This window comes from Oncorhynchus mykiss, chromosome 11, assembly GCF_057628025.1.
Source record: "Oncorhynchus mykiss isolate SJ-2025 chromosome 11, ASM5762802v1, whole genome shotgun sequence".
NCBI lineage: Eukaryota > Metazoa > Chordata > Actinopteri > Salmoniformes > Salmonidae > Oncorhynchus > Oncorhynchus mykiss.
In genome coordinates, this window is record NC_143032.1 from 36,959,590 (window position 1) to 36,975,105 (window position 15,516).

A 15,516-nucleotide genomic window follows, 5' to 3' on the forward strand; every position below is an offset into this window, starting at 1 on the left:
AGGCACTGTAAATAATGAAACATGTTCAATTTGGTTTAAATAATGCAAAAACAAAGTGTTGGAGAAGAAAGTAAAAGTGCAATATGTGCTATGTAAGAAAGCTAACGTTTCAGTTCCTTGCTCAGAACATGAGAACATATGAAAGCTGGTGGTTCCTTTTAACATGAGTCTTCAATATTCTCAGGTAAGACGTTTTAGGTTGTAGTTATTATAGGAATTATAGGACTATTTCCCTCTATACCATTTGTATTTCATTAACCTTTGACTATTAGATGTTCTTATAGGCACTTTAGTATTGCCAGTGTAACAGTATAGCTTCCGTCCCTCTACTCGCTACCTGGGCTCAAACCAGCAACACAACGACAACAGTCACCATCGAAGCAGCGTTACCCATGCAGAGCAAGGGGAACAACTACTAGAAGGCTCAGAGCGAGTGACGTTTGAAACGCTATTAGCGCGCTAACTAGCTTGCCATTTCACTTCGGTTACACCAGCCTCATCTCGAGAGTTGATAGGCTTGAGTTGATAGGCATAAACAGCACAATGCTTGAAGCACAACGAAGAGCTGCTGGCAAAACGCAAAGAAAGTGCTGTTTGAATGAATGTTTACGCGCCTGCTTCTCCCTACCACCGCTCAGTCAGATACTTAGATACTTGTATGCTTGAATGCTCAGTCAGATTATATGCAACGCAGGACACGCTAGATAATATCTAGTAATATCATCAACCATGTGTAGTTAACTAGTGATTATGATTGATTGATTGTTTTTATAAGATAAGTTTAATGCTAGCTAGCAACTTACCTTGGCTTACTGCATTCGTGTAACAGGCAGTCTCCATGTGGAGTGCAATGAGAGGCAGGTGGTTAGAGCGTTGGACTAGTTAACTGTAAGGTTGCAAGATTGGGTCCCCCGAGCTGACAAGGTGAAAATCTGTCGTTCTGCCCCTGAACAAGGCAGTTAACCCACCGTTCCTAGGCCATCATTGAAAGTAAGAATGTGTTCTTAACTGACTTTCCTAGTTCAATAAAGATTAAATTAAGGTGAAAAAAATAAAAATCGGTGTCCAAAAATACCGATTTCTGATTGTAATGAAAACTTGAAATCGGCCCTAATTAATCGGCCATTCCGATTAATCGGTCGACCTCTAGTTTCTACCCGGGATCAACTATAAAGCATGTCTCTATGTGTTGAAGACGGGAGCCGTAGCCAAGCCATGCTTCCCAAATGGCACCCTATTCCTTTTATAGTGCACTAGTTTTGACCAGAACCTTATGGACCCTGGTCAAAAGTAGTGCACTACATAGGGCATAGGGTGCCATTTGGGATGTAAGTAAAAAGGCACCGGCCTACTACACTATCCTATTTGTCTTCCCATTCATTCCAGCAGTGTGTATACCGGTGAGTGGTATTCAAAGTCAGGTGGGGAACTGCAATGGGGTCAACCAAAATGCCCCATATTTTTTATTTTTTTGTAAATATATATATATTATATATATAAATAAGAGTACAGATTATTGTATGGGACAATACATCAAATTTGAGAAAAATCATTAGAAAAATTAAATGTTATTGAGTAAATGTATTTATTGGTTTCTTTTCATTTTGATAAGAGTTGAAAATGTAATTAGTAATGAGAATGAATTGAATTTGTTCATGTATTTGCTCATGTAAAAATGTAAAAGTACCCATTTTAATGTTGTGTCATTATAGATGGGGTAGGGTGGGGCCACAATAAATTATTGCAAAAACAATTGCAGCCCCAGAAATTCTGTCGGAAAAAATTGGTCTGAAAAAGTTTAAAATACCACTGGTGTAGGCTACAGTATTATAAACCAAGTCCTCCCTGGACAGGATCCAAGTTGTATCATCTGTTCATTGGCTGAGGCTTCATGGTGTACAGCACTAACACCTAAATAACAGGGTATTAACACCTCGTTATGCCAGCGAGAGTTAGCTCGCACGTTATCAGAAGGAATATGTACACTGTGTACATAATAACACCTTAACCATGCCAACAACAGCACCACACAAAGCTATAGCTTAGGATAACAACAAGGGATGGATGAAATGAGGGAAATGTGGGGACTCTGTGCTAAATTGAGTAAATGGCGGACAGAGATGTCATGGGACGTACTTTGAGCTCGTCGAAGCGCAGTGTGAAGTGCAGGATCTCGGCGAACTGCTTGGCCAGAGCCTGCTCGCGCTCCAGGTTCTGCGTGGGGTTGTCATACGTCTCGCTGGTCAGGGCTCCCAGCAGGCTGTGCAGCGCCGCCTCTGTAACACAAATCAAATCAAATTGTATTGGTAAAGGCACAGTCAACTTAGTGGATGTGAACTTCTGACCCACTGGAATTGTGATACAGTGAATTATAAGTGAAATAATCTGTCTGTAAACAATTGTTGCAAAAATTACTTGTGTCATGCACAAAGTAGATGTCCTAACCGACTTGCAAAAACTATAGTTTGTTAACAAGAAATGTGTGGAGTGGTAGAAAATGCGTTTTCATAACTAAACATCAATATTTTGGGCCAGGAAACTCCCCAGACCTTAATCCCATTGAGAACTTATGGTTAATCCTCAAGGAGGCGGGTGGACAAACAAAAACACACAAATTCTGACAAACTCCAAGCATTGATTATGCAAGAATGGGCTGCCATCAGTCAAGATGCGGCCCAGAAGTTAATTGACAGCATGCCAGGACAGATTGCAGAGGTCTTGAAAAAGAAGGGTCAACACTGCAAATATTGACTCCTTGCATCAACTTCATGTAATTGTCAATAAAAGACTTTGACACTTATGAAATGCTTGTAATTATACTTCAGTATTCCATAGTAACATGTGACAAAAATATCTAAATACACTGAAGCAGCAAACTTTGTGGAAATTAATATTTGTGTCATTCTCAAAACTTTTGGCCACGACTGTATACAGTTGAAGCCTGAAGTTTACATATACTTAGGTTGGAGTCATTAAAACTTGTTTTTCAACCACTCCACACATTCCTTGTTAACAAACTATAGTTTTGGCAAGTCGGTTAGGACATCTACTTTGTGCATGACACAAGTCATTTTTACAACAATTGTTTACAGTCAGATTATTTCACTTATATTTCACTGTATCACAATTCCAGGGGGTCAGAAGTTTACATACACTAAGTTGGCTGTGCCTTTAAACAGCTTGAACAATTCCAGAAAATTGTCATGGCTTTAGAAGCTTCTGATAGATTAATTGACATCATTTGAGTCAATTGGAGGTGTACCTGTGGTTGTATTTCAAGGACTAACTTTAAACTCAGTGCCTCTTTGCTTGACATCATGGGAAAATCTAAATAAATCAGCAAAGACCTCAGATTTTTTTTTGTAGATCTCCACAAGTCTGGTTCATCCTTGGGAGCAATTTCCAAACGCCTGAAGGTACCACTTTCATCTGTACAAACAATAGTACACAAGTATAAACACCATGGGACCACGCAGCCGTCGTACCACTCAGGAAGGAGATGCGTTCTGTTTCCTAGAGATGAACGTACATTGGTGCGAAAAGTGCAAATCAATCCCAGAACAACAGCAAAGGACCTTGTGAAGATGCTGGAGGAAACAGGTACAAAAGTATATATATCCACTGTAAAACGAGTCCTATATCGACATAACCTGAAAGGCCGCTCAGCAAGGAAGAAGCCACTGCTCCAAAACCGCCATAAAAAACCCAGACTACGGTTTGCAACTGCACATGGGGACATAGATCGTACTTTTTGGAGAAATGTCCTCTGGTCTGATGAAACAAAAATAAAACTATTTGACCATAATGACCATTGTTATGTTTGGAGGAAAAAGGGGAGGCTTGCAAGCTGAAGAACACCATCCAACTGTGAAGGACGGGGGTGGCAGCATCATGTTGTGGGGGTGCTTTGCTGCAGGAGGGACTGGTGCACTTCACAAAATAGATGGCATCATGAGGCAGGAACATTATGTGGATATATTGAAGCAAATCTCAAGACATCAGTCAGGAAGTTAAAGCTTGGTCACAATGCTACCAGATACTAATTGAGAGTATGTAAACTTCTGACCAACTGGGAATGTGATGAAATAAATAAAAACCTGAAATAAATCACTCTCTATTATTCTGACATTTCACATTCTTAAAATAAAAAGTGGTGATCCTAACTGACCTAAGACAGGGAATTTGAACTAGGATTAAATGTCAGGAATTGTGAAAAACTGAGTTTAAATGTAGTTGGCTAAGGTGTATGTAAACTTCTGACTTCAACTGTACATATGGACCAGCAATGTCAGAGCGGAACGGACTAGGACACAGTAGAATAGTATAGAATACAGTATATACATATGAGATGAATAATGGGTAATGCTAGATAAGTAAACATTATTAAGTGACTAAGATACCGTAGAATAGTATATAATACAGTATTAAACAAATTAGATGAGTAATGCCAGATATGTCAACATTATTAAAGTGACTAGTGTTCCATTCCTTAAAGTGGCCAATGATTTCTAGTCTATGCCTATAGGCAGCAGCCTCTAATGTGCTAGTGATGGCTGTTTAAGACACGGACAAGGAGAGGGTGTTAGAGACTGTTGTGAAGGATTAGCTAAATATCGGCCTAATAAATGCAATAATCATGAAGTTCATCATGATATCAAATGTATGCCAACTAGAATTTGCTGCTTCTGTAAACCAGGGACAAGGAGAGGGTGTCAGAGATGAGGAGGGAGGGAGAAAATATACATTTGTGGATTGTTTGTGAGTTGAATTGATAAGCTCAATATCTGCTAAATAAACATAATGATTGTAAAGTACATCATGTGTGCCAAATAGACTTGCCCTGATGGTAGTAGCTGTACAAAACAAGGACATGCGATTGAGTGATGATGGTGCCCACTGCCCTATGACAGTCTAGGGGTGGGGTGGGGTGGGGGTCAAGGGAAGAGCTGTCTCTAGGGGTTGGGGTGGTGGAAGGGGATGGAAAGATCACCTAATCAGATGGAGATGAGACATGAGTCTAATTATCTCATTGTAATGAGAGACGTGGGAGGTGCTCCATTCATCCAGGCTTCCTGCCATTGTTTTGACAGTAAGTAAATATGAAGACTTTACATGACTTTAATGGGGTAAACCACACAGTTCTGTAGTAACAAGCTAGGTAATGGAAAATATCAAATCACTCCCCCACTAGTATCCTGGCCAGCTGTGCATTTCCCAACATTGCCTTTCTGTAAATGAGGTGAGTGAGCTAACGCAGTAGACACCCAAATGCTTTTCCATGTCTCAAGATAGCCAACAAAAGCACCAAGACGCTCACCATAAATAAACAATGGCAAAACCGTCCATGAGGGAAAATGTAGCTGCTGCAGTCAGAAAGTGAAGAAGCCTTCACAGTCTAGACTCACTAAGACAAACAGATTTAATATAATGACATAACCCGGATGAGCCAAACACACACACAGTGTAATCTGGTTGCACAATAACACCACCTTCCACCTGGCTGTACATAATCGTGACTCTGATCCATTTACAACTCCTACCACTTACAGTAGAGCACAAGGACATAATACACACCGCTATAAACCAGACAAAATGAGTCTCTCTTAAGATAGACACACAGGAATCCGCAGACACACAGGGATCCGCAGACACACAGGGATCCGCAGACACACAGGGATCCGCAGACACACAGGGATCCGCAGATACACAGGGATCCACAGGCACACAGAGATCCGCAGACAGGGGTTTTTGCAGAGGCGGACTGCGAGCTGGCAGTGCAGTCCAGTAAATTGAGCATGTTGGCTATTCTGTAATGACCCCCCATCTGCTTGGGACAGCGCATTGCTTCTGCTGCAGCGAGGAGGAGAGGTCTGGTTAAAAATGGCCTTAGTGATGCAACAGAAGTTGAGATGGGGCTGCTTTTAGGACTTGTATCTGAATCGAGGCACTCTACCATGTCTGGAGTCTGGAGGATTGGGGGGGGGCGCGTCTGATCCCTTCAGGTCACGGCAGAGCAGGCGAGCGGAATGTGGGCACGTAGACTAGGCAGGCGCAGCTCAGCTCTGTTCACATTGGGAGAGGAGGGGATGGGTGGGAGGGTCAGAGGGTTGGCAGGTATTCACTCCAACCCTGCCGTCAAAGGACTCCTGTCCTGAACACTTCTATTGGTGGAAGCTTAACATTTATTTAGTAATTAAGCTACATCGTGCACTATTTAAAGTGCTTAAACCTGAATGATGAGTGACACAGTTACAATATTGTGGAAGGTAGTTTCTAATGTTCGGGAACATACATTTCTGGGGGGGGGGGTAATAACACAGAGAGGTCTGATAAAGCCATCTCTCAGCCAGCAGCCATCCTCTCTGTCTGTCTGCAGCCGAGCCGGCCTGCGGAAAAGGTTGGCGAGCATCTCTTATGTCAGGCAGGAGGCAGCTGAGGCAAAGGTGGCCCCCGGAGTCAGAGCAGTGGGGTGGACGGACGGATGTGTGGGGAGACGACCTACTTCATTTATTAACACACACAGACAACATGGCCTTAGTGGGCTGTTGCCCACTGTGTTCATTAACTGACTGCAGTCACAGCCAGTCGCCACTGTGATTAAGGGGTTAAGGTCGGCGAAGCAGCAATGGACAGACTGCTGGTCACCGGTAAGCAGGCAGCACTAGGCTAGCATATTATTATTTATTTTTTCTCTCTCTCTCTCTCTCTCTCTCTCCTCTCTTCTCTCTCTCTCTCTCTCTCTCTCTCTCTCTCTCTCTCTCTCTCTCTCTCTCTCTCTCTCTCTCTCTCTCTCTCTCTCTCTCTCTCTCTCTCTCTCTCTCTCTCTCTCTCTCTCTCTCTCCTCTCTCTCTCTCTCTCTCTCTCTCTCTCTCTCTCTCTCTCTCTCTCTCTCTCTCTCTCTCTCTCTCTCTCTCTCTCTCTCTCTCTCTCTCTCTCTCTCTCTCTCTCTCTCTCTCTCTCTCTCTCTCTCTCTCTCTCTCTCTCTCTCTCTCTCTCTCTCTCTCTCTCTCTCTCTCTCTCTCTCTCTCTCTCTCTCTCTCTCTCTCTCTCTCTCTCTCTCTCTCTCTCTCTCTCTCTCTCTCTCTCTCTCTCTCTCTCTCTCTCTCTCTCTCTCTCTCTCTCTCTCTCTCTCTCTCTCTCTCTCTTAAATGAGTCACATGCGCCGAATATGCGCCCTGGGTAGACCTTACAGTGAAATGCTTACTTACGAGACCCTAACCAACAATGCTGTTAAAATTTTTGGGGGATAAGAATAAGAGCTATACAGTGCCTTGCGAAACTATTCGGCCCCCTTGAACTTTGCGACCTTTTGCCACATTTCAGGCTTCAAACATAAAGATATAAAACTGTATTTTTTTTGTGAAGAATCAACAACAAGTGGGACACAATCATGAAGTGGAACGACATTTATTGGATATTTCAAACTTTTTTAACAAATCAAAAACTTAAAAATTGGGCGTGCAAAATTATTCAGCCCCCTTAAGTTAATACTTTGTAGAGCCACCTTTTGCTGCGATTACAGCTGTAAGTCGCTTGGGGTATGTCTCTATCAGTTTTGCACATTGAGAGACTGAAATTGTTTCCTATTCCTCCTTGCAAAACAGCTCGAGCTCAGTGAGGTTGGATGGAGAGCATTTGTGAACAGCAGTTTTTCAGTTCTTTCCACAGATTCTCGATTGGATTCAGGTCTGGACTTTGACTTGGCCATTCTAACACCTGGATATGTTTATTTTTGAACCATTCCATTGTAGATTTTGCTTTATGTTTTGGATCATTGTCTTGTTGGAAGACAAATCTCCGTCCCAGTCTCAGGTCTTTTGCAGACTCCATCAGGTTTTCTTCCAGAATGGTCCTGTATTTGGCTCCATCCATCTTCCCATCAATTTTAACCATCTTCCCTGTCCCTGCTGAAGAAAAGCAGGCCCAAACCATGATGCTGCCACCACCATGTTTGACAGTGGGGATGGTGTGTTCAGCTGTGTTGCTTTTACGCCAAACATAACGTTTTGCATTGTTGCCAAAAAGTTCAATTTTGGTTTCATCTGACCAGAGCACCTTCTTCCACATGTTTGGTGTGTCTCCCAGGTGGCTTGTGGCAAACTTTAAACAACACTTTTTATGGATATCTTTAAGAAATGGCTTTCTTCTTGCCACTCTTCCATAAAGGCCAGATTTGTGCAATATACAACTGATTGTTATCCTATGGACAGAGTCTCCCACCTCAGCTGTAGATCTCTGCAGTTCATCCAGAGTGATCATGGGCCTCTTGGCTGCATCTCTGATCAGTCTTCTCCTTGTATGAGCTGAAGGTTTAGAGGGACGGCCAGGTCTTGGTAGATTTGCAGTGGTCTGATACTCCTTCCATTTCAATATTATCGCTTGCACAGTGCTCCTTGGGATGTTTAAAGCTTGGGAAATCTTTTTGTATCCAAATCCGGCTTTAAACTTCTTCACAACAGTATCTCGGACCTGCCTGGTGTGTTCCTTGTTCTTCATGATGCTCTCTGCGCTTTTAACGGACCTCCGAGACTATCACAGTGCAGGTGCATTTATACGGAGACTTGATTACACACAGGTGGATTGTATTTATCATCATTAGTCATTTAGGTCAACATTGGATCATTCAGAGATCCTCACTGAACTTCTGGAGAGAGTTTGCTGCACTGAAAGTAAAGGGGCTGACTAATTTTGTAGTGCCTTGCCGTCTGAGGACCCATGCCAAATCTTTTCAGTCTCCTGAGGGGGAATAGATTTTGTCGTGCCCTCTTCACGACTTTCTTGGTGTGCTTGGACCATGTTAGTTTGTTGGCGATGTGGACAGCAAGGAACTTGAAGCTCTCAACCTACTCCACTGCAGCCCTGCCGATGAGAATGGGGGTGTGCTCGGTCCTCTTTTTACTGTAGTCCACAATCATATCCTTTGTCTTGATCATGTTAAGAGAGAGGTTGTTGTCCTGGCACCAAATGGCCAGGTCTCTAACCTCCTCCCTATAGGCTGTATCATTATTGTTGATGATCAAGCCTACCACTGTTGTGTCATTATCAAATTTAATGATGTGTGCCTGGCCATACAGTCATGAGTGAACAGGGAGTACAGGAGAAGACTGAGCACGCACCCCTGAGGGGCACCCGGGTTGAGGATCAGCGTGGCGGATGTGTTACCTTTTCTTACCTCCTGGGGCAGCACGTCATGAAGTCCAGGATTCAGTTGCAAAGGGAGGTGTTCAGTCCCAGGGTCCTTAGCTTATTGATGAGCATTGAGGGCACTATTGTGTTGAACGCTGAGCTGTAGTCAATGAATAGCAATCTCACTTAGGTGTTCCTTTTGTGGGAAAGGGCAGTGTGGAGTGCAATAGAGATTCTATCATCTGTGGATCTTTTGGGGTGGTATGCAAATTGGAGTGGGCCTAGGGTTTCTGGGATGATGGTGTTGATGTGAGACATGACCAGCCTTTCAAAGCATTTCATGGCTACAGATGTGAGTGCTACGGGTCAGTAGTCATTTAGGCAGGTTACTTTAATGCTCTTGGGCACAGGGACTATGGTGGTCTGCTTCAATGTTGGTATTACACAGACTCAGACAGGGAGATGTTGGCTCATGTCACAGGGCAGCTCTCGGCTGTGCTTCCCTTTGTAGTCTGTAATGGTTTGCAAACCCCTGCCACATCCGACGAGCGTCAGAGCCGATGTAGTACGATTCGATCTTAGTCCTGTATTGATGCTTTGCCTGTTTGATGGTTCGTCGGAGGGCATAGAGGGATTTCTTATAAGCCCTAGTCTTTAGTTCAGTGTGGACGCTGCCTGTAATCCATGGCTTCTGGTTGGGGTATGTACGTACGGTCTCTGTGGGGACGATGTCATCGATGCACTTATTGATGAAGCATATGACTGATGTGGTGTACTCCTCAATGCCATCGGAGGAATCCCAGAACATATTCCAGTCTGTGCTAGCAAAACAGACCTGTAGCTTAGCATCTGCTTCCTGTGATCACTTCTTAATTGATCTAGTCACTGGTGCTTCCTGCTTTAGCTTTTGCTCGTAAGCAGGAATCAGGAGGATAGAATTATGGTAATATTTGCCAAATGGAGGGCGAGGGAGAGCTTTGTATGCATCTCTGTGTGTGGAGTAAAGGTGGTCCAGAGTTATTTTTCTTCTGGTTGCACATTTAACATGCTGATAGAAATTTTGTAAAAACGGATTTACAGTCTCCCTGCATTAAAGTCCCAGCTACTAGGAGCGCCGCCTCTGCGTGAGCTTTTTCTTGTTTGCTTATGTCGGAATACAGCTCATTCAATGCATTTCTTAGTGCCAGCGTCTGACTATGGTCGTATGTAAACAGCTACAAAGAATACAGATAAACTCTCTCGGTAGGTAGTGTGGTCTACAGCTTATCATGAGATACTCTACCTCAGGCGAGCAAAATGCATAGACCGCCGCCCCTTGTCTTACCATACGCCGCTGTTCTATCCTGCCGGTACATCGTATAACCAGCCAGCTGTATGTTGATATTGTCGTCGTTCAGCCACGACTTCGTGAAGCATAAGATGTTACAGTTTTTAATGTCCCGTTGGTAGTTTAATCTTCCATGTAACTCGTCAATTTTATTCTCCAAAGATTGCACGTTTGCTAGCAAACGAATGGAGGGAAATGGGGGTTTATTCGATCGCCTATGAGTTCTCAGAAGGCAGCCTGACCTTCGGCACCTCTTTCTCCACCTTCTCTTCACGCAGATCACGGGGATTGGGGCCTGTTCCCGAGGAAGCAGTATATCCTTCGCGTTGGGCTCGTCAGAGTCATGAATGAAAGGATTCTGCTAGTCCGTAGTGAGTAATCACAGTCCTGTGTGTTAAGAAGTTATTATCGAACATAAGAGACGGTAGCGGCAACATTATGTACAAAATAAGTAAAAAAATAAGTTACAACCAACGCAAATAAACAAACAAAAAAACACAATCGGCTGGGGGCTCGTAAAAACGTCTGCCTTCTTCTCAGGCGCCTTTCCATGGTAATGAGGAGTCCTCAGCTCTGGGAGGGGGTGGGTATCACATCTAGCCAGAGTGCAACGCAAGCAAGCATCCCATTGATGATGGCTAGGAGTGTGTGCACTGTGCATGTTTGTGTGTGTGTGGTTATGCATGTTAATTTCTGCAGTTCAGCAGCTGATATCGCTGATGTGATTGCGCATACAGGCGGTTAAGGTCATGAGAGGAGTGTGTGTATCTTACATATAACCACTAGAGAAGCTGTAGCTAGTGAACCTCTAGTGCAGGCGTGTATCTGACCTTTTACACAAAGCTCTGAAGGACACGTCACTAGTCTCAGGCAGGTGTAGGTGTTGTTCTGTAGGGCTACATATCTAACCTGAGGCTCAGAACAGGGGCTGTATACATCAAGCGTCTAGGAGTGCTGATCTAGGACCAGGTCGCCCTGTCCATGTCATCTTTATTAATTGTGATCTTATAAGGAGAAACTGATCCTAAAATCAGGCCCCAGGTACGTACCTAATCTCTGGGAGAACTGGTAGAACTTCTTGAGTTTCCCCACCAGGGGGACCACGGCCACCCACGCTGCCTTCTGTAATGCCTCGTCGTTGGGGTTCTGGATTGCCTGGGGGACAGGAAAGACAAAATGTTGAACAAAGTCGGAAGTTAGTTAATCCTGAGTTAGTAGTTGATCTAGTTAGTAGCGTCTCAGAGTAGGACTGCCGATTTAGGATCAGTTTGGCCTTTTAGATCACAATGACAACAATTACATGGACATGGGTAGGATGATCCTAGATCAGCATTCCTACTCTGAGACTCATAGCCCGCTCCCTTGTATGAATGAAGGTTTGGTGATGCTTTTAGTATTTTACCTCTCTGATCTCTTGACCCGCTCCCTTGTATGCTTGCAGTTCGTCCAGGATTCCCCTAGCATCCTTCAGCACCAGGTCCACCTTCTCCCACACTTCTCGTTCTGTGTCTGTGGGCTGGGCATCTAGTGGACACAGGAAGACAATCAAGTGGGTATTTCTATGTCTGGTAGGGAGTCTACAGATATAAGTGAAGAGGTTCAAGGCTAGTAGGCTAGGCTAAATCCTAATTGTTATTGCAATGCAGAAATTCAGTTTTGTGGAAGGTAGTTTCTAATGTAATATCATGTTCGGAACATCCAATCCTACCATAACAGCATAGCTCAGAGAAGAGCTGATGATGCAAATGGGAAAGAGATTAGATTCTGTAGCCTCTGTGGGTGAGGAGAGGTAAGAAGGGGGACAGCTAAAATACAGTGCCTTGCGAAAGTATTCGGCCTCCTTGAACTTTGCGACCTTTTGCCACATTTCAGGCTTCAAACATAAAAATATAAAACTGTATTTTTTTGTGAAGAATCAACAACAAGTGGGACACAATCACGAAGTGGAACGACATTTATTGGATATTTCAAACTTTTTTAACAAATCAAAAACTGAAAAATTGGGAGGCACTGTAAGTATGATTGGAAGTTCACGTGTGTAGATAGGGATTGTAATAAGTAAGCCCTCCCCCGCAAAAACATACTTTCAAAATCGAGGAAAAAATTGGGCTCCTGTTCCAGATCTGTGCAAGTCAGGACTTTTAGCAGGTTCCCCATGTTACGATACCTGTTGAGACAAAAGGAGAAAACACAACAATATGGTTTAACATGAGTGGAGGCAAGTACACAAAATATATGGGTTTGTTAGTAGTGGGAAGTAGCAAGTGTTGTGGTATTGAGGGGGCTGGCAGCCCTGGTTCCTCCTATGTGCCCCAATGGGCCCTCTGAGACACTGTGTGGTTTTCCTGTACCGAGCGCTGGCCCACCAGATGTCCCCAAAAAGCCCATTTCTCCTAAAATAGAGGACAATTTACAGGAATCACTCTGCCTCGGAGACCAAGTCCAACTGAGTGTGACTTCTCCGCTTTACTCAATTCCCTGCAGATGCGCATTTACATCTAGCGTTTACTAACAGCCGTTATATGCAAACTGGTCTGTTAAATTAGCTTTTTTGTTCTGTCACACATACCCTGTACATGCACATGGATAAATTCAGATGTGAACCTAACAGGGTTCACAGTTCAGATCCTGACCAATGACTGTCCTCACTATAGCAAATGACTCGATCTGATGATCATGATCTGATTCCCAGCGCAAAAGTGAGCCATTGTGGTATGCCAGCAGCATATCCCACTGCTGGCTTGCTTCTGAAGCTAAGCAGGGTTGGTCCTGGTCGGTCTCTAGATGGGAGATCATATGCTGCTAGAAGTGGTGGTGGAGGGCCAGTAGGAGGCACTCTTTCCTCTGGTCATAAAAATTAAAAATATCCCAATGCTCCAGGGCAGTGATTGGGGACATTGCCCTGTGTAGCGTGCCGTCTTTCGGATGGGATGTTAAACAGGTGTCCTGACTCTCGGTGGTCACTAAAGACCCCATGGCACTTAGTGTAAGAGTAGGGGTCTAGCTAAATTCCCAATCTGGCCCTCTCACGGTCACCTAATCAAATTGTATTTGTCACATGCGCCGAATACAATAGACCTTACAGTGAAATGCTTACTTACAAGCCCTTAACCAACAATGCAGTTTTAAGAAAATACCCCTCAAAAAAGTAAGAGATAATAACAAATAATTAAAGAGCAGCAGTAAATAACAATAGCGGGGCAATATACAGGGGGTACCGGTATATGTGCGGGGGGCACTGGTGTCTAGGTAATATGTACATGTAGGTAGAGTTATTAAAGTGACTATGCATAGATAGTAACAGAGAATCAGCAGCGTGGGGGGGTGCAAATAGTCTGGGTAGCAATTTGATTAGCTGTTGAGGAGTCTTATGGCTTTGGGGTAGAAGCTGTTTAGAAGCCTTTTGGACCTAGACTTGGTGCTCCGGTACCGCTTGCCGTGTGGTAGCAGAGAGAACAGTCTATGACTAGTGTGGCTGGAGTATTTGACCATTTTTAGGGCCTTCCTCAGACACCGCCTGGTAGAGAGGTCCTGGATGGCAGGAAGCTTGGCCCCGGTGATGTACTTGCAGTCGGAGGTCGAGCAGTTGCCATACCAGGCAGTGATGCAACCCGTCAGGATGCTCTCGATGGTGCAGCTGTAAAACCTTTTGAGGATCTGAGGACCCATGCCAAATCTTTTCAGTATCCTGAGGAGGTTTTGTCGTGCCCTCTTCACGACTGTCTTGGTGTGCTTGGACCATGTTAGTTTGTTGGTGATGTGGAGCATTTCATGACTACAGACGTGAGTGCTTCGGGTCGGTAGTCATTTAGGCAGGTTACCTTAGTGTTCTTGGTCAGCTTGCAATTGGCTCATTCATCCCCCCTCTTCTCTCCTGTAGCTATTCCCCAGGCCGTTGCAGTAAATGTGAATGTGTTCTCAGTCAACTAACCTGGTAAAATAAGGGTAAAAATGTAATATATTGTTCTGTTTGTGAATGCCAAGTGAACAAAAAAACGGAATTTCAATCTCTGGTTGTTTTGCAACCAGTCAGATTTCCTGGAAGCGAGGCAGTTGATTCCGAGAAGCAGAGGGGTGTGTGGGGAGGGGAGATAATCTCACCTCAGAAGGAGTAGTGTGAGAACTAAGCCCACTATCCTTCCCCAACCCCTCTCACTAGTGTCAATATGAGGCACACAGATTCACCCAGTACCTGGAAAAACCACAGTTAAAACCAACCCCCAAACCGAGCAGAGGGAAACCACTGTTGTAGAGTTCTGGGAGAGGGAACCCCTGCTGTACACACTGTCGGGTAAGAGGCTCCCATGTTTTGTGTGTGCACACACACACACACACACCTTATGGATGTTCCTAATACAGTTCATTCCTAGCCAATGACTCATATTTAGGGCAGAATTAGAGTATGGTACAGGAACACACATTCTGTATGCGCTACTGTACAACACAAAACTTTCCAGTCCCGAGGTGCACTTAGACTGTCTGTCACAGCACTGAGTCATTCCCTAGAAAGCCATGTTGAGGAAATAGAATAAATATGGAAAATATGGACCAGACAAGCATGTACAGTTCTGCAGAATCGGACAAACTGAAGCATTCACACTGCCCAGACTCAGGAGCTAAGGAAGTCTATGATTGCCCCTAAGGTATTTGGTCTGCTCCTTTTATGACTGTAGTCTATTGGCAATATTTAGAAAGCATCTCAGTGCAGGAGTGCTGATCTATGATCAGCAGAGAGCCACGCGCCAGGCAGCCAGTGGGATATAGGTCCTTCTGACTCCCTGTCTGGAGTTGTGTGTTATGTAAATCAGGAGTGACAGCCTGGCAAGACAACACCTTCTCTCCACAACTAGAAAGCACAGAGTCCTGTTGGGTTTGTACTGTACTGAGAGACAAAGTTCAAATGCCATTGGATCAGGGGTAGAGTGAAGATGAGATGAGAAAAACTTTATTGTCCCTGAAGGTACATTTTCTTGGGCATTTAAGTGCTGTTGCTGGCTAGTCGTGACACTGAGCTAGACTGGCGACACCTTGTGACAAGGTGGAGATGGCTGAGAGATTCAACC

The 15,516-nt window shown here is 44.1% G+C and overlaps 1 protein-coding gene across 2 annotated transcripts in view; it reads right to left on the minus strand.

Moving 5' to 3' along the window:
• The window catches only part of LOC110535642 (CYFIP-related Rac1 interactor B), a 57,569-nt gene that overhangs the window by 12,175 nt on the left and 29,878 nt on the right, over window positions 1-15,516 (minus strand). For both annotated transcript variants that reach the window (XM_021620755.3, XM_036935372.2), the window contains exons 3-6: window positions 12,538-12,620; window positions 11,856-11,977; window positions 11,503-11,608; window positions 2,137-2,276 (exon numbers count right to left, since the gene is read on the minus strand). In XM_021620755.3, the coding sequence (XP_021476430.1) occupies window positions 2,137-2,276; window positions 11,503-11,608; window positions 11,856-11,977; window positions 12,538-12,610 (441 nt within the window). In that variant the 5' untranslated portion in view covers window positions 12,611-12,620. The remainder of the gene's footprint in view (window positions 1-2,136; window positions 2,277-11,502; window positions 11,609-11,855; window positions 11,978-12,537; window positions 12,621-15,516) is intronic.